The sequence below is a fragment of the Oncorhynchus masou genome, chromosome 13 (assembly GCF_036934945.1).
Source record: "Oncorhynchus masou masou isolate Uvic2021 chromosome 13, UVic_Omas_1.1, whole genome shotgun sequence".
Lineage (NCBI taxonomy): Eukaryota > Metazoa > Chordata > Actinopteri > Salmoniformes > Salmonidae > Oncorhynchus > Oncorhynchus masou.
Genome location: NC_088224.1, coordinates 18,430,893 through 18,449,827, shown reverse-complemented (window position 1 = coordinate 18,449,827; position 18,935 = coordinate 18,430,893). Strand labels below are relative to the sequence as shown.

At 43.7% G+C, this 18,935-nt stretch overlaps 1 protein-coding gene across 2 annotated transcripts in view; it reads right to left on the bottom strand.

Annotated features, from left to right (window-relative positions):
- Nucleotides 1-18,389, bottom strand: part of LOC135551853 (TBC1 domain family member 5-like) — a 28,047-nt gene extending 9,658 nt beyond the window's left edge. The window contains exons 1-17 of one of the 2 annotated variants that reach the window (XM_064983112.1): nucleotides 18,308-18,389; nucleotides 8,235-8,293; nucleotides 6,998-7,119; nucleotides 6,244-6,307; nucleotides 5,961-6,069; nucleotides 5,210-5,299; nucleotides 5,060-5,134; nucleotides 4,248-4,315; nucleotides 3,964-4,066; nucleotides 3,545-3,633; nucleotides 3,376-3,426; nucleotides 3,172-3,241; nucleotides 2,835-3,007; nucleotides 2,612-2,754; nucleotides 1,951-2,057; nucleotides 1,324-1,409; nucleotides 923-1,206 (exon numbers count right to left, since the gene is read on the bottom strand). In XM_064983112.1, the coding sequence (XP_064839184.1) occupies nucleotides 923-1,206; nucleotides 1,324-1,409; nucleotides 1,951-2,057; nucleotides 2,612-2,754; nucleotides 2,835-3,007; nucleotides 3,172-3,241; nucleotides 3,376-3,426; nucleotides 3,545-3,633; nucleotides 3,964-4,066; nucleotides 4,248-4,315; nucleotides 5,060-5,134; nucleotides 5,210-5,299; nucleotides 5,961-6,069; nucleotides 6,244-6,307; nucleotides 6,998-7,100 (1,615 nt within the window). In that variant the 5' untranslated portion in view covers nucleotides 7,101-7,119; nucleotides 8,235-8,293; nucleotides 18,308-18,389. The remainder of the gene's footprint in view (nucleotides 1-922; nucleotides 1,207-1,323; nucleotides 1,410-1,950; nucleotides 2,058-2,611; nucleotides 2,755-2,834; nucleotides 3,008-3,171; nucleotides 3,242-3,375; nucleotides 3,427-3,544; nucleotides 3,634-3,963; nucleotides 4,067-4,247; nucleotides 4,316-5,059; nucleotides 5,135-5,209; nucleotides 5,300-5,960; nucleotides 6,070-6,243; nucleotides 6,308-6,997; nucleotides 7,120-8,234; nucleotides 8,294-18,307) is intronic. The other variant, XM_064983113.1, reaches the window with a different exon arrangement.
- Nucleotides 18,390-18,935: the final 546 nt, after the last annotated feature.

Sequence of the window (18,935 nt, the reverse complement as noted above, 5' to 3'; positions counted from 1 at the left end):
AACTCTATTCCACAGTACTACATAGAGCCAGTACATGGAACTCTATTCCACAGTACTACATAGAGCCAGTACATGGAACTCTATTCCACAGTACTACATAGAGCCAGTACATGGAACTCATCAAGTAACTGATGCAAGCAGTAAAATAGATTTTAAAAAGATAAAAATACACCTTAAGGAACAGTGAGGATTGTGAAGCAACAAACACACACGATAACATATGCACTATACACACTTACACATGGATCTAGTACTGTAGATGTGTTGTAGTGGTGGAGTAGGGGAAATCTGTGAATTATTGTAATGTTATTTAAATTTGATACATTTCATTAAATTTGCTGGACCCCAGGACGAGTAGCTGCTGCCTTGGCAGGAACTAATGGGGATCCATAAATACAAAACTCTGGACTGCCACAGTACTGCTGGCTTGTAGCGTTCAGTGATTGATTAAGACAAGGGTGAATGGGTGTTTGAACAATACGGCTGATCAATAATGCTATTTATTGGTTGATTAAGTAACCAGGAGGAAAAGAGTACAGAAAGCCAGCAGTACTGTGACAGTCAGAGGTCAGGGTTGAAACTAACTGGTCAAAGGGAATGCAAAAACATGCCAGCACATCACACACACACACACACACACACACGTAGGTGCTGTGGTAGCAGTTCCCTTTTGAGTCAGAGAAAATGTGGGCTGGGACAGGAACCTGAGAGACTCCTCCTGAAAGTACATTGAACAGACAGGAGAGTAAGGCGATCGTGTCACTCCTGGACACACACACAGTCCAGTACTGCTATCATGTGCTTATTGAGGAAACCTTCTCATGACGTAACTAAGCACTTGTATGTATGGACATGCGAGCTTCAGTGTACCTGTTCAGCGTAAATGTGTGTGTGCGCACGTGCGTGTGTTTCCGACCCTCACCTTTGCTCAGGTGGACAGGCATACTCTCAGACTTGAGTAGGCGGTGGTGCTGGGAATGGGGGGGTGTCTGCGTCTGCAGGGGTGCATGGCCAGACAACAAGGGCTCGGCCTGGGGGTGAGCACCCACAGTGACGGGGGAGGGGGCAGACAGGACCTCGCTATTAATTGGAGAGATGCCGCTGGAGCCAGCCCCTGACAGAGCAGGGGCGATGAGCTTCCTACCGAAGCTGAGCAGACTGCTGGAGACCTTGTTGATGTTGAGAGGAGCCATCTTGCCACTGGCACTGAGAGAGGAGAAAAGAGAGAAAGGCTTAGTTTAGCAGAATATTGTGAAACAACAACGTGTGTGTATTTGTTACTATGACTGTTCCTCATGCTGTACTGTGTGTGTGTCTGCTTACCGGGTGTTGTTGACCAGGTCCGCTCCTCTGGTCTTGTAGTAGTCCAGATTCTGTTGAAACTGGTAGTTGGCTGGCCGAGGATTGTTCTGAAGGAAAAGGCATCAGTGAATACAGCTCATTAAATAGTGATCAAATCAATACAAAGTGATGAAATAGAGACGGTGTGAAAAATACTGTTGGGTGGGGGCTCCCCCACATAGCCTAGTCCAGATCTGTGCTTTAGCCAACTACTCTGACTATCATGGTCATGTCCCAACCGCCTTAAATTGATAAATATCATAAAACCACGTGATTCAGCCACTTTTCCATCTTTCCCTTCTCCTCTCCACCCCTCTTTTCCCTAACCCTCATTCCACCCTCATCTCTTCCACCTCAAATGTCACCCATCTGCATCAATCCATCCCATCTCCCCCTGTACCACCCCAGAGGGAGATGGGGACGCGTCTGGACAATGCAGTCCGACCCGGGGCGGTTGTGTCACACCGGATCAGACCTGCACGTCTGTCAGGAACACCACACCATGATGGGACCAAGCAGTCACAGTTTACACGGGTCAGTGGTCAAATGGAGGAGAGTGGACAGGACAGAATGTGTGCTGGAGCCAGGACAGCTTATGTGTGTTCTTACCTTGGGATCTCTGAGGAACAGAGCCTTGTGTAGTAGGGTGTGGATGTCTCCTATAGGTGGGTAGTGCATTAGAAGGCCAAGACAGGTCTGGAAGTTACTCGCTATCACTGGGACACAGGAAAAAACAAAGCGTCAGCAAGGCTCCGTGACAGACACTAGCTAGCAGACAGACGGCTAGGCTATCAGGCAGGCTGGCTGAATAGCTGGTTGACTATGGCTGACTGTCTGAATGGCTGACAGTCTACGGCTGACTATGTCAGACGACGGCTGGCTGAACGAACGGCAACGGCTGGCTGACCACCACCAACGGCTGGCAGACAGACAATGGCTGGCTGGCTGGCAGACGACGGCTGGCTGAACGAACGGCTGGCTGACCACCACCACCACCAGCGGCTGGCAGACAGACAACGGCTGGCTGGCAATGGGTGAATGGACAAATTAATGGCCGGCCGGCAGATAATGGCCGGCTGAAGAGCCGACTACGGTTGGCTGAAGAGCCGACTACGGTTGGCTGAAGAGCCGACTACGGTTGGCTGAAGAGCCGACTACGGTTGGCTGAAGAGCCGACTACGGTTGGCTGAATACGACTGGCTGACTATGACTGGCAACCAACCATCTATGTGACTGACATGTATTGATGGGCAGTGAGGGAGGTCCTTACAGGCATCTCTGATGTAGAGCAGCATGGCTACGAAGACATAGTCCACCAGGTCTAGAGTGATGCTGTCAGCAAACAGGGCATCCCACACCACCAACAGGTCCTGCAGGGGGAACTCACGGCCAAACAGCAGACGCACCCAGCGACTAGAGACGCAAACACACGTTTAAACAGATGCAGGCAGACACACTAGAGAGACAATACACAGACAGGTGGCAGTACCCACATGCCGTATATCTGCGGGGCGATCTCCAGGCGGTTGACGTGCATGTGCAGCTCCACGTCGTGCTTCTTCACCAGCTGGTCCTGGATGCGGTTCACTTTGGTCACTATGGCAACAGACGGCCCCGAGTCCTGCGGACGGGCGAACGGCATGCTGGTCAGCATCTCGTCCTTCCCCTGAGGAGAACGTTCAGACAACATCAACAGTGTTCAGATGATGTCAACAGTGGAATAACATGAACATAAAATACAACGCTGATATACGTTAGAATAGCAGAAGCAGCAGCTACAATGGAGCTTCAGTAGCCGGTGAGTGTTACAACTTTAACAAGAGCACTGACCCTTCTGACTTCTCTCTCGAAGCTGGAGAACCAGGGTTCTGCTGTCTCCATCAGCTGGGAGAACATGGCACTGCAGAACACAGACACAGAGGAGAACGGAGTGATATGGACTGGGTCTCAACAAGAACATGTTAGAAGTCTGACCTGTCCATATGATTTCCACGTTTAGAATGTAGAAGAATGTCAAATGCATATTTCACTCACTAGGCATCATGCTCATGGAACATAGGATTCAGTAGAGACAGCATCTCCTCACTGTGGACCAAAGACAACAGCATTAGATCAACACAAACCAATTTGGAGGAATGGACAGCATAGGGTGTAACTGAAGTGTAGGAGATAGATGTGAAGTAGGGGTGCCGGTGTGACTGACCTGGGGTACGCGGTCTCGCTGGCATGCTGAAAGGCCTGATGGTCACAGTGCAGGACAAACACGATAGGAGCCAACAACTCATGCATTCCCTGCAGACAGAGAGAGTCAGCGAGGTCACAGATCCCGAGAGAGACAGAAAGAGAACATGATTCAGCATGGCCTGTGTTTCTCTCAGCGTGATGCACGAGTTGGGTTATCAGTTTTGACAGAGCATCATTAAACTTAATTAACCAGTGGCCAGCCGTATGTCACTTCCTGTTAGAACATTGACTGGGCATCCATGCTCTCCCTGTGTAGCACAATGTGGACAGTATACGGTCTAGTCTAGGAGTTGCAACAGCATGCCTGGTGGCCCTGTCATGGTGTGCAAATTTAACATTTTGTGCCTGTTCAACTTGTAACTAATGGTGTAGTGGTACCTGTTTGTACAGTAGCAGTTCGTTCTCTCGGGCGTAACAGAACAAGATGTCTGTCAGCTTGGTCCTGACAGACTCGTCTTGGAAGTAACGCATCTCAGGAAAACTACAGACAGAAAAGAGGAACAAGAGAGGATAGAGGGAGAGAAGAGAAAACATTTAAAAAGAGGGGAGAGAGAAGTGTGGGGAAAGGTAAGATGGTGTTTATATGAGAGGCATACAGTAGACCGGAGAAGGACTTTAGTGACATCATTTGATAACCAGAGATGTAAGTGTAGCAGACTCACGTTCTCATCACGTCCTGTTTGATCATCCCTCTCAGCTCTTTGTCCTGGAAGAACTTGTTCCACAGGCTCTGGACAGGAGGGAGGAGAGCACAGGGACATATGAACCAGGAAATACACCATAAACCCAGTCACCATACTTATATGTTACAATACATTATAACACAATATAGGGACATACAGGAAACTGCCAAAATAATGGAAACACTTGAGTACATTTGAGGGAAACAAAAGTATATTGAAAGCAGGTGCTTCCACACAGGTTGGGTTCCAGATTTAATTAAGCAATTAACATCTCATCATGATTCGGATCATGAATAAAAATGCTGGGCAGGCCATTATTTTGGCTACCATGGCTATGCCCTCATAGAATGACAATGCCCCATCCACAGGGCACGAGTGTTTACTGAATGGTTTGATGAGCATGAAAATGATGTAAACCACATGCTATGGCCCACTCATTCACCAGATCTCAACCCATTAAACACCTATGGGAGATTCTGGAGACAGTGCCTAAGACAGTGTTTTCAACCACCAACAAAACACTAAATTGTGGAATTTCTTGTGGAAGGTGTCGAATCTATGCCAATGTGCGTTGAAGCTGTTCTGGCTCGTGGTGGCCCAACGCCCTATTAAGGCCCTATGTTGGTGTTTCCTTTATTTTGGCAGTTAGCTGTACATCACAATAAAGGTATGATATACATTTACAACAGGGATACCCCCTTAGTCCTGTGATAGAGGGATATTTAGGACGTCCATATACCCCATTATGGATAAGGAGTTGTATTCAGAGACTCAGGCTTCACTACACTTACCCCCTCGTCCTGCGAGAGTGGATTGTTGACCACCAGGTCCTGCTGGCCTGCAGCTTTACGGGGGTTGGTGATGTGCTGAGACGAGAGGGGAGAGAGTCAGTGACTGGCACACACATACACACAGAGACACACACACACACAATAACTCACAGTCTCTTTGATCTTCTCATACTGGGCTCGCAGCTCCTTGGTCTTGTTGAGCCATTGGCTCTTATCCTCAGGAAGGACCTCCAGGTACAACTAGAGGACAACAGACATGCTAGAACTTCCTTCAGATACCATCCACCGCACAGTAGCAAATAAAACATTAAATACTATAGATAAAACACCTTTCACACAACAGTCATATCAGTGTTAACTTTTAATCCATTGTTCATCCCGAGTGGCGCAGCGTGTTACTACAGATCCTGGTTCGATACCGGGCTATGTCGCAGCCTGCCGCGACCGGGAGACCAATGAGGCGACGCACAATTGGCCAAGCGTCATCCGGGTTAGAGGAGGTTTTGGCCGGCCAGGATGTCCTTGTCCCGTAACACTAGTGACATTCATGCTGACACTGTCACCAGCTGTACAGTGTTTTCTCCGACACATTGGTGCGGCTGGCTTCCATGTTAAGCGTGCATTGTGTCAAGAAGCAGTGCGGCTTGGCAGGGTTTTGTTTCGGAGGACGCACAGCTCTCGATCTTCGCCTCTCCTTTGTCAGTACGGGAGTAGCAACTATGATACAAGACTAACTACTAATTGGATATGACAAAAATCAGGGAGAAAAGGGGTTATACATTTTTTTGATTAAAACCATTCAATCCCATTACCGAGGTTTAGATAATCAAATGAGACACAGCCATACACAGAGTATTCTGAAGAGAGAGAAACCTGAGAGCCATCTTTGTGAGTGGTTTACCTTCCAGCACACACTGCGGAATCGGCTGCTCCGCAATCGGCCGCTGATGCCTGCCTGCCGAATCCTGGCCAGATAATTACTGTTCAGGAACAAGTCATCCCATTCTTTCCTTCGGAGGGAGGTGGGTAACGGGAGAGATGAGAAGTTTTGGTGAGTTTGTGCAATTTTATTTCATCTAATGTGCAATACAGAGAATTAGATCTGCATGTGACACGGACCAAAATATAAATCACACGCACACATTAAGCATGAACACACACAGCACAGCAACATGAGTTCTTACCTGTAGGAAAGGAAGGTGGACTCAGACTCTGAGTAAGACAACCTGCTACTATCCAGAGATCCTCCTGTAAAATAAACAAAGCAGTTCACACATGCAGCCACTAGAAGGCGGCATTGACACCAATTACATGATCAGTGAGGCTCATCTTCAAAATAATGGATGTTTAAAGGCATCCTTTTCTCTGACAGATTTCAATAGGCATGTTCAATAGCATGGTTTCTACCACATTACATTTACAAATGAAATCATGTCACGGAAACAAGGACAGCGGTATGTCTCAGGGTATTTCTCAAGCGTGAGTAAGACGCAGGGAAGTCACAAACCTAAAATCATCATCATAAATAATAACTCATTTGCCCTGCAGGTTAACACACACACACTCCTGGGAGCTGTCAATCAACATTAGTTACAGAAGTGTATCATGTGACGTTGCTCTGGGGACACGCACTATGAAAATTCATTAGCTAAACACGCTAACCCATCTTTCGCCCGCAGGCTTCATCAGCTGTGTTCATAACTCACCGTTAAACAATCCACTACACACTCCATACCTTTCTCCATCAATATTTCCTTTGTCACGGTCTTTCGTTATCCCCACATTCAACTACCCCCCCCCCCCCCAACTCTCCTTCGCTCGTCATTAAATGGTGTTTGGTTATGAATATGAAGTGTTAATAACTGCTTAATTAAGCCTCAAATGGTTGCCATAAAGGGTTAACATGTAAATATAGCTTTAATGAACATGTTGCCCCACCACGGCTGTGGTTCTTGTTGAAGTTGTGGAGAGGGTCAAAGCCAGGCTCCTGCTCTCCATCAGGCTGGAGAGGGTGGTGGGTCTCGAAGTTAGGGTGCTGCATGACCACCACACAACAGAACCTGGGATGAGAACAGAAGGGGTTAAAACTACCAGTGTACCACCACAGAACAAGAGTAGGATGACTGCAGCAGTAGACACCATAGAGTAAGAACAAAACAGAACACCACAGAGCAAGAGGACTCATCTGATAAAAGATTCCTTAATAGAAAATGACTCAAGTAAAAGTCACCCAGTAAAATTCTACTTAAGTATATTTTAAACCAAAAACTTTTACTCAAGTATCAAATGTAACTACTAAAATATACTTAAGTAGCGAAAGAAAGTATAAATAATTTAAAATTAATTATATTAAGCAGATACTCAGAGGCACACTCCAACATTCTGACATCATTTACAAACGAAGCATGCATGTTTAGTGAGTCCGCCAGATCAGAGGCCGTAGAGATGACCAGGGATGTTCTGTGGACGTGTGAGGTGGACCATTTTCCTGTCCTGCTAAACATTCCAAATGTAACGAGTACTTTTGGGTGTCAAGGAAAATGTTTGGAGTAAAAGTAAATACTTTTTTCTTAATGAAGTGAAATAAAAATGGTCAAACATAAATTGTAAAGTACAGATACCCCTAAAAAACTACTTAAGCAGTATTTTAAAGTACTTTAAGTATTTTACACCACTGGGACTAAGTTTAGTAGAGCAATTAAAAACAGAACAAATATACACGTTATGTACCCAGTAGGTCACTCAGGTCCTCTGGCACTGGCCTTTTAACTATCTCAAAGCCTTGGACCAAGAGGCATGGAGAGGCAGCCTTTTAACTATCCCAAAGCCTTGGACCAAGAGGCATGGAGAGGCAGCCTCTAGTTATTTTGCCCCAGCCTCTGGAATAGCCTGCCAGGGAACTTGAGGGGGGCCTAAACAGTGGACATTTTTTTAGCTTTGCTTTTCCTTAGTGTGCTTTTTAAGTTGTTCGTTTTTATTGTTATTTGTTTTTTTATCCTCTTAAGCGTTTTGTGCAGTTTTTATTTTCATTCGTTTTTTTCCCTGTGAAGCACATCGAGTTACATTCCCTGTCTGAAATGTGCTGCATAAATAAAGTTAGATTTACTAATAATATTATCCAGTTCAGTTCCAGGCCTATGCTTTTTGTCTGTCTTTGTTCCATGTCAGTACTTACAGTCACAACGTTGTGTTCCTCCTCAGCCGAGACTCAGGAAAGATGAGGGTTTAGGCTATCTGAGAGAAACACAAGAGACATTCAGGACAAAAAGAGAAACGATAAAGGCAAAGGCTTGGCATTTTTCCTCTGTCCCTGGGTATAAATAGGATCACTTGGGGGAATTCAGCACAAGACAACAAAAGGCTACGCAGTATAGGCTAGGCTTGTGCGGTATACCGTACACAACTACTCATACAAGTTAACTATCAAAGATATGCCAAATAAACTACTCCATCTCAGGTCTCCAACTATCCACATGGTTTGCTAACCAAATGGCTAGCTTGCCAGATCAAGCTTCTTGGTTACGACAGATACAATCAATTCCTTCCTGGATCAAGATCCCTGTTGCCCAAATGGGTTTTGTGCATCAAATGTATGTTTGAAAAGTAATAGTGCCCCTTGTGTGCATTGCCAGTAATACCGAATACCACCTTCTGGTAGAGAAACGGTATGAAAGCGTGGGTACCGGCCAACCCTAGTGTAGGCTACTCAAATGTCTGTTGAGTGGCTTTGGAACGTCACTGACATAGGATACACTGATTTAATAAGACAGAATGGACAAGATTTGATTTGAAAAATAACACGTCTCAATTTACAACGGAAAACATTCTTATCACATACAGACACAGTCAAGTGGCTTGTGCATAAAAACAACCACTTCCATGGAGGAAGAGCACAGAGCAGGGATAGCCCAGGGAATTCTCACCCCATATTCACTATGGCATTTCAGACTGACAGCTCTGTGGGAGATCTGTGACAAAAGAAAGACAAAACATTGACACTACATGCTCCTACCAAAAGAAAAGAAATGACCAATCAAGACATTTCACATAACAGTACAATGACACGGACATTGAGCAGGAACTTACAGAACTAGTCGACGACATGCCGTTCATCAAAAGACGCCAATGTCTTAAAATTGTCCTCAAACCATGTTGATTTAATTAAGGTTAAACCCGTGGGCCACCCGAGGAACATAGCGGTCTAACAACTGCATCACAGTGCTAGAGGCGTCACTACAGACCCGGGTTCAATCCCAGGCTGTGTTGTAGCCGGCCACGACCAGGAGAGGCATGAGGCCGTGTGTGTATGTATATATATATATGGCATGAGGCCGTGTGTGTGTGTGTGTGTGAGATATATATATATATATATATAAAACCCCGCCACCTCTCCATTATTTATCCTGGATGGGCATCTTCAATGGTTGTGTATGCGTGTGTGTACGTACTTGGGTTATCACAATACTACAATACCTGATTTTCCATGGCAAAAGGGAAAGCAAAGACAATTCCTTGCCATGATTCCTCGGAGTATTGCAATGCTGGTATCGTGACAACCCTAGTGCGTACACATTGGCTTAGCCTACATAACACACAATTCCTTCCACTGCAGCAGCGAGAGCATTATGCATTTTCCTTTATTAATTATGGAAATCACCCAACAAAAGCATCTCCTTAAACCCATTAACGAGGCGCATGGAACCCGGCTTTGATAAATCAACCGCGCACACTATCAAAATATAAATCATTTTATATGCGTACTCTATGTTCCTGTTTGGCTCTGCAACATCTGTTCCTCACATAGACTAATGCCTTCAAGTTATCTGAGTTTTTCCCCCTTTTAAAAGACAATATCCCATTAAATAATTAAAACTAATCTCCAACAATAGCTAGAGACATGCTGAGAATAGGTCAATAATAATGCACTGCATTTCATCATGATGAAGTTGAACAGATTCTTCTCAGAGTTAAGCATGTTTCAGAAGTGTCCGAAGGGCTCGAAACTCAGAACTATAGTTGAGGATCCTTATAGAGGAGTTCTTATTTACCATAGTTTAATAGTTTCATTCATTATGCCTTTACTCCCAGAATCCAGAGGCTATTCCAACATTCTGAATTCCAGGAAGAGGAAACCTAAGGAATAACTGATTAAATCACTCAATCTTGTAATTCTGAACAGGATGTTGAGATCCTCATATAAATCACTCACCCGTCAGACTATGTAAGGGAATGTAACAGACGGACTGTACTACTGAGACGTGTTGTGTTGCATGTTCACGGCCATGTCTGGTGGAAGGTTTCACTTTCATTCTAAAAGTTATCCTCCAGAGAGTAATCTTCTGCTCTGCAACAACGGCAAACTTCTCAGCGCAAATAACACATTAGGTAATGCATAATGTACTACATATCACCAGCACATACGTCAATAATTCACTGAATACATTTTTTATGATGTAATCAAATAAATACATAATGGAAGGCATTAATAAACCAATAGGTAAATTGCTTGCACTGCTATCTACAAACTTACATTGGGATGAGAAGAGATATATATATATATATATACACACATATACACACACAAAGGTATGTGGACATCCCTCCAAATGAGTGGATTTGGCCATTTCAGCCACACCCGTTGCTGACAGGTGTATAAAAATCGAGCACACAGTCATGCAATCTCCATAGACAAAGATTGTCCTTACGAAAGCGCTCAGTGACTTTTAAAAAGTGGCACTGTCACAGATTGCCCCCTTTCCAACAATTCCGTTTTTCTAGGAGCAACAAAGGCTCAGCCGCGAAGTGGTATGCCACAAGGTCACAGAACGGGACCGCAGTGCTGAAGCAGGAGCGGGTAAAAATCATCTTTCCTCGGTTGCAACACTCACTACAGAGTTTCAAACTGCCTCTGGAAGCAAAGTCAGCACAATAACTGCTTGTCCTGGGAACGAGCAGCTGCATACAAGCCTAAGATCACCATGTGCAATGCCAAGCGCCAGCTGGAGTGGTGTAAAGTTCGCTGCCATTTGACTCTGGAGCAGCGGAAAAGCGTTGGCGTGATGCTTCACCATCTGGCAATACAACAAACTAATCTCCACATACTTTTGGTCATGTAGTGTACTTGCCTGTGATTTAGCCTACTGTAACAAGGTCCACTGAATCCCACCTCTGTGTGGAAAAAAACGGGTCCACTGGGACCAAACGGAACAAAACAGGGAGGGACCTACCTTAACTTGTCCAATAAGAAAAGCTTGTTTTCATATTAATTTGTAAAACATTTTGCTACGTGTGCAATAATGAACACAACCCAGGCATTTGAAGAATGAAGATCGTCTGTAAGCCATTAATAGAAATCATCATGACACATTTGAGTCCTCCTGCCCTGACCTGTACATGACCTCAGCCAGTAGCCTAGAAACATTATCCTATTTGATTGAAGATGAGAACACATTAAAGAAACAGAAGGCTAAATTAGACAAACACCGTAGAAAATAAAATGAGAAATGCAAGTGAAATACATTTAGCTACACCTTCATACCATCAGGGATATTAATAGAGCACCATTATCATTCACTTCCTCTTTACTATAAACAGATTGAGAACATCACTTGCTGTGAAGAGGTGAAGTTAGTTTTTGTGTGTGAGAGAGAGCGAGACGTAGGACTCGGAAGGCCCAAAACGGGTTGAAAACCAATTGGGTATAAAATGAGCTCGACAGAGGCTACGTAGCCTCTGCCCAGAGCCATAAAGCTCTTCTGCTTTCTGTGAGGCTTTGATTGTGGTGTTTTAGAACAGCAGATCAGCTGAGAGGCCCTGGGCATTCTGAGTTCTGACAACACTGGAGACAACAGCAGTACAGCAGAATATACTGAGGGAAAACCAGAAACAGAGAAGGGTACTTCAGTGCCAGTAGAGAGGACGAGCCTGACGTCTTTCATGTGACTGAGGGTCCATTTTAGTGGATGTAGTACACTATACAGATTGCTATCAAGAGGACTCCGAAACAACGAAATGGAACTTTCCTGTGCATTAATAACAAACTTGTATTCCATACGTAAATACGAATAAAATTGTCAAATTACAAGCCCAGTTGGTTTAGCAAAGGGAAAAGACAGGAACATTCCAGCTAGCCATGATTGGCTGAGATTATGGATGGGCTGGACATGCTGGGAGATGAGTTTGGATTGGTCTGCCATGCTTCTGTCTATAACATGAGCTGTTCAGCATGTATTGGCAGCCCTTTTTACTGCACCGTTTTTGAAAGATATAATGTTAACTATCGAGAATAACAAAAGTTTTGCTACTTTTCTCAACAACAACACTTTCTGCACACGCCACAGTCAGTGTGAACCGGGGTGACTTAACGCTGGCCAAATAAGATGTACCTACAAACAAAAATAGTTAAATGGTTCCAGTCTGCCATGAAGCATTCATCCATGTATGCTGGTAAGAGTCTAGCTACATTTTCAAAGATATCACTTTTTAAACTAAATTTGAAACTTTCTTTCCAAGTTAAAGCGTACTGTTAGCTAGCTAGCGAACGTTGGCATGCTAGCTAAGGTTACTCGTATGATCTGTGTAATAATATTATTCAAATCAGAAATCACTTTGCATTACTAGTTAAAGCCTAATGTTAGCTAGCTAACATTGAACCTAGTTGGTTAGCTTTAGCTACCTGCAGATTCATACTACAGCTATGACAATGTTTGTATTGGTACAGTGCCTTCAGAAAGTATTCAGACCCCTTGACATTTTCCACATTTTGTTAGGTTACAGCCATATTCTAAAATGGACTAAATAGTTTCCCCCCCTCATCTATCTACACACTATTCACTACACAGGGAGTTGTTTCTCTGAGAATGTCACCTCCGCTTGCTCTATAGAGGTTAGGCTGAGGTTTCTGATAAGAAATTTGTGACAAATGTATTGGTAAAAAAGTTCTACACTAGCCAATATCAGTCATTGTTCGGTGACTGAACAGTGAGGGGTCAAAACAACATGACACACGTCACCCGTTTCAGGAAAATAGGCGTATGTCGCGGGTCACTGCATCACAGAAGAGCCGTTTGAACGTAAACTTTTTTAAATCAAAATGCGTGTATCGCGCAGTAAAACTGCATAAGAGTTGTTCTCCACTTTCTGGAGAACCAAGTTTTGAAATCAGTGGAATTTGAGTATAAATAGCTAAGGAGATGGAGAAAACACCGGTCTCTGGATTACATCTTCAAATTTATGGCAACCATGGCATCCGTGACAGGAGACACGTCCATCTATGATGTATCCCGGGTAAGATAGTCTAGCTAGCTACATTTTCAGATATTACACATTTCGAATTTGGACAGAAAGTAGTTTCATTTCAAGTTAAAGTGTACTGTTAGCTAGCTAACATTAGCTGGCTGGCTAGCTGACGTTACATGTATGATCTTATTATTTGAATCTCAGAGCCATTTGCTTGGCTAGTTAAAGCCTAATGTTAGCTAGCTAACATTTAACCTGGTTGGATAGCTACCTGCAGATTGATGCAGGGTAGTAACGTCATGAGTTGGGATTATGGCTCATTGTTTAGCTAGCTAGCTAAATGTCTTAACAAAAGACTCCCCTATTCAAATAACCATTTCTGGTGCGTTTGTAAATTCAGTCTGACCAGCTACTCTGATTTCAGAGCACTCGTCTGAGTGTGCCAGAGCGCAGAATAACTAATGAATTTACGAACTCTCAACACCCTAGGCAGAGTACAATGGTCAGAGTTTGGGTGGGGGCTAAAGCTTAAGAGGGTGTGAATGATGCTGAATGTGTGTAGACAAAGAAGAGCTCTACAGTAGGTACCAAAACATTCCAAGGCCATTTTCTCAAAAGTGAGGTTATAAGTTCAACTTTCAAAGCAGAATTACTTTTTCATTGTTCCTCAAATGCAGTGTATGATATACAGTAGCGTGCCGTGGTTCTGGGGCTGGGCCTTCAGTGAAGTCCTACACAGTCCCATCCGAATTAATCCACCTCTTATTACCATCATTATGATGCCATGGCTCTAGACACTATACATTTAGACAGAAACGCAGTATAACCAGGCGTTGCGTCACCTTGAAATTGACATTTTTATTCCGAGAATTGCAGGGGAAGAGTACAATAGAGTACAGTTCAACTAATAGGCAAGAACATAGTCAAGTGCAACAGAGTTATATTAATATTCTTCTTCTATCCATTTCTGGTCCACAAACTTTGAGCTTTATGCCCCCCCCCCCCAAAAAAATACAATGTGTTCACTAAACAGCACATTGTCACACCCAAAGCAGTTTCACCGTGATGATAAAGACAACTATTCACTGAAAATAAAAGAAAGAAAACAAATAATTTGCAACATAGGCTATTTGCCATTTTATTTTGTTAATATATAGGCTATTTAATATTAACGAAATAAAATGCGAAACATACATACACATTTAATAAAAAATAAAATGCATTGTATGCCTACTCACCAAAGACTGATTATTTGAACACAAAATCCTTCCTCCTTTCTTTCCTCAAGAAGACTTCAATGACTGTTGTACAGTCTGTGCGTTTTAGTTCCACCAATAAGTCATTTTCTATCGACATGGAGGCTAATGTTGAAAGCTGAGTCTGTCCAGTAGCATTTCTGGAATACATTTTGATTCGCTTTAAGGCCGAGAATGACCGCTCGACAGAAGCCGTGGACACAGGGATGGTCACTGTCACACATGCCAATGTGTAAAGTTGCCCCATGTCCTCATTCAGATTTTTCTGCTTAAGGAAATAAAGGAGATCAGAGGGACTTTTCCCTTCAAAATCAGTCATAGCATACATTACAGTCAGTTCTGTTTTTAGCTTGGATAGGTGGAATAGTGTTCCGTGACTCTGTTAAGCTGGAGAAGGCTGTTTGCGGGAATTTTTTCCGGTAGGTCTGAAAGTGCTGGGGGTCCAGGAGGGAGAGAAACATAAATGTGGTCTTGAAACCTGTTTCGTATCTGGCAAAGAATGTTGTCCAGAATATTGCTGTGGAGTTGTTGGTAGTATGTGCGAGGGTCTCCTTGTGCTGGGCCTCTGCGTGCGCTGGGTGAACTTGAGATGTGCGCTGTGTCATCGTAGATTTGACTGAACCTGCGCCTCTCTCGCTCAATTGGGTCACAAAACTCGTTCACCCTTGTCAGGCAGAATTGTACATCCAAAGTTTGTTTCTGTACAATTCCAAAAAGCACATCCGAATAATTAAAAATCCCATTGAATGTTTCAAGCAAAAACCAAAACTCAAAATCATCCAAACGTGCATTAAATCCATCAGCCATAAGCACAGTAGCCCCGTCATGGTCATCATGATGTTCCAGTAAGTGGTTAAACAGCTCCTTTAGGGCAACTCTCTTTTCAAAGACTGCATTGACCAATCTAGATGTATATTGCCACCTCGTTGGTGCAACCTTAGGAAGATGACGCTTGCAGATGTCATCCAGCAGTTGCGTGCGCTTAGGGGATCGTGAGAAAAATGCTGCAAGGCCATTGAGGTTGGCAAAGAAGACCTTGAATTATTTAAGCTTTGAGGCTCCTTGAGTCAGTACTAAATTTAGTCAATGTGCATAACAGTGAATGAATAAGGCCATCGGTGCTCTCTCCTTAACTTTAGCCTGCACCCCATTGAGTCCAGATGCCATGACTGCCGCGCCATCAAAACACTGTGCCACAACTTTATCCAGACTACATTCATTTTCCTCCAAGAAACGGAAAATAAGAGCGGCAATGTCATCCGCTCGCTTGCCGCTTGTCACATCTTCAAATCGGATAAATCGCTCCTTGACTCCTGTGTCAGTCACATAACGCAGGACGAGTGAGAGCTGTGCTGCATTTCCCACATCTGTTGTCTCGTCCACCATAACAGCAACAAAGGGAGCTTTTTTAATCTCCATTTTGAGCTCTTCTCCCATCACTTCAGCAATAGCATAAATTAGGTCATTTTGTATTTTGCCTGACGTCCCAATGAACACTTTGTTAGTGGACAGGTGGTATTGTAAATGTGTGTTGCTTTCAGAAAGAAAAGAAAGAAGCTCCACGTAGTTCCCTTTGTTTGTGGAGTCAGCACTTTCATCGTGTCCCCGAAATGAAAGTTCCTGTTTTCCCAAAAACATGACACAATCAATGAGTCTTTTCAATATTTCCCTATTTTTCTTCACCTTTTAATTTTGCAGCTCCGTTGCCCTGCGCGCTTGTTCGTTGAGCTGTAGATCCACTCGGGTGTCCCCAAAAGTTTTCAAAAGCACCCTTGCTTGTAAGTGCCTAGCCGTACTTTGGTGTCTCGTTGCTGCCTTGCTTAGACAACTCAAGTTTGCAAAGCCAGTGTGGCTCCAAACACCAAATCAATCACTTGCAAATAATACTCATTCCCAGCAGTACAGTTTGCAGTGCTTCTCAGAGCCTGTGAGCCATTGATAGCGCTCGTAGTTGGAACTTTGAAAGTGGCAAACGAACCCCTTTCCCACCTGTGACAGGCTTTGTAGCGTCGGCGTCGGGCGACCTCTCCTTACAATGTCTAACTTTTCTTGAAAAGTTCGTCTTGAGAATGCCGTTATAATTATATCCTCGACCAAATCGATATCTTCTCCTCCTTCCGCCATTGTGGGTTGAAAAAACAGCTTAGTAGTACGCAAATTAATTTGTTTATCAAATTCAGTTTCCTAGTTCTAAGGTTCTGCATATACCTGCCCATAGGACCTGCCTCTCAATATTGGTAATCCAATCAAAAGACGCGCACGCACTACACCTGCTAGCTGGCTCCTGTGTAACACTGGAGCCAGCCAGCAGACGTACAATAGCCAACTCTAAAGCTGATTGGTTGACACTAAAGTTTAATTTCCATTCACTTTAAGCTACAAGCACCCACACTGTTGATTCTGAAGGCCTGAGGGCAGATTTTAGACCCCTGGAAACATGATGGCTGAATATGATTGGATAAAAGATCTAACATAAAGACCAGCCCTCCAAATCTCAACCTGGGGCTGGAAGCAGTGCAACGCTATGAAATGAAGAGTATAACTCTTACTCTGGGGAATCATTTAATACATATTTGTGGGAAAATATATATATATTCTGATGATGTTTAGGCCAGCAGAGAAAGCCTTGCTGGCCCTGACGGCCCACCACTGATGATATACCATTTTGTAGCTCTGTGACTCTGCTTTTATCCAATGTAAAATAACTATTTCAAATGTTGCTACATAAGACCGAATCAAGGCGGTTGGTCTTATATTATTGCAGTTTCTCATAAGTGGTTTGCCTCACAATACACAGATCGTTTCGTTTGAGGAGGCTATGTGCTGGCTGGCTGCTCATTTCAGTGTCTGCAGTCAGTGCACCTCGCTCAGAGATCAAAGGTTCGATACTGACAGAACGTTTCTCTTATGGTAAAGACCTCTCCTGTCTGGGCGGCCTCTGGCCAAAACAACTCTTATACAACCTATCTTTGGTACCGTCACTGCACTATGCTGGGTCACGATAGTGTTGTTGGCACCTGTATCTTGGATATAATAAAAACAGGTAGACATTGGCAAGTACTAGCTAGCCTTTGTTTAAAATAAGAAGAAACACAGCTAGCAAACAGCTTTGGGACAACATCGGGAGTCTATTGTTTGGACTCCCTGATTTGTGAATCGTTCTGGTGGTTGGAGAAGGAAAATATCCCCAACCAAAAAATAGCCGGCTACACACAAAAAAAAGATCTGTCAACAAAGGCATATTTATAATCTCTAGGAACTATATTTAACAGGCGTAAAGTGAAATTTGATCCTCGCTATAAAATAAACGCCTGAATCAACCTGCACGGTTCTTTATAGAAAGAGTGATCAGAGCAAATTCCATCGCAATGACTGTCGATGTGCAATATACTGGCATGATATAGCTAGCAACTAGCTCTACTAGTTAGATGTCCAGCATGGTGGTAGAAAAACAAAACATGTCTTTAACTAGGTAGCAACGCCATGCATATTTACAATCGCTAGAAAATACTTACGTAGCTGACGTCGAGCTAGCTATATAATCTAGTCGTCAAACTGTTCTACAAGTATTTTTCGGGTTAGCGTTCAGGCTAGCTGCACGAGCTTTCACACAGGCCTAGCGCTACACTTCCAACATACAGCTCTGGGGTTAAAGACAAATCAATATAACAACTTCATACAAACGCACGGCTTATTTCCAGTTATTAAAAATGCCATTGCATATTCCGTCGTTTAATGTGAGTGTGCATTTTACCTGTTCTGCTCATGCGGGACTCCCCATTCTGTGCTGTCTTCTGATAGTAAACAGTCGCGAGTCAAGTGTGTTGAGGCACAGCTGATAGAACATGTGACTAGGGAGATTACGTGATTTCAGCGCGTGCGCGAGATGCATAATAATCCCGGAAATAATACATCATAAAAAAGACAGAACGGGCTTGCAAAATAGTAACTTTGTGATATGTTTCATTTATATAGTCTAACGTATCCTACATCAAAACATAGCATGCATGAAATGGGCTTCACTGTATTCCCTCTGTCATGTAATGAATAGGCCCATGATGATGAGTGTGTGGTGGTGAACTAATGAATGAATCAATCCAATGTATTTATAAAGCCCTTTTTACATCAGCAGATGTCATAAAGTACTATACAGAAAACCAGCCTAAAACCCCAAACAGCAAGCAATGCAGACTAGAAGCACAGTGGCGAGGAAAAACTCCTTAGAAAGGCAGGAACATAGGAAGAAACCTAGCAAGGAACCAGTCTCGGAGGGGTGGCCAGTTTTCTCTGGTTGTCCCGGGTGGAGATTATGAGAGTATATAGCCATTAATGTCAGATTGTTCTTCAAGATGTTCAAACGTTCATAGAAGACCAGCAGGTCA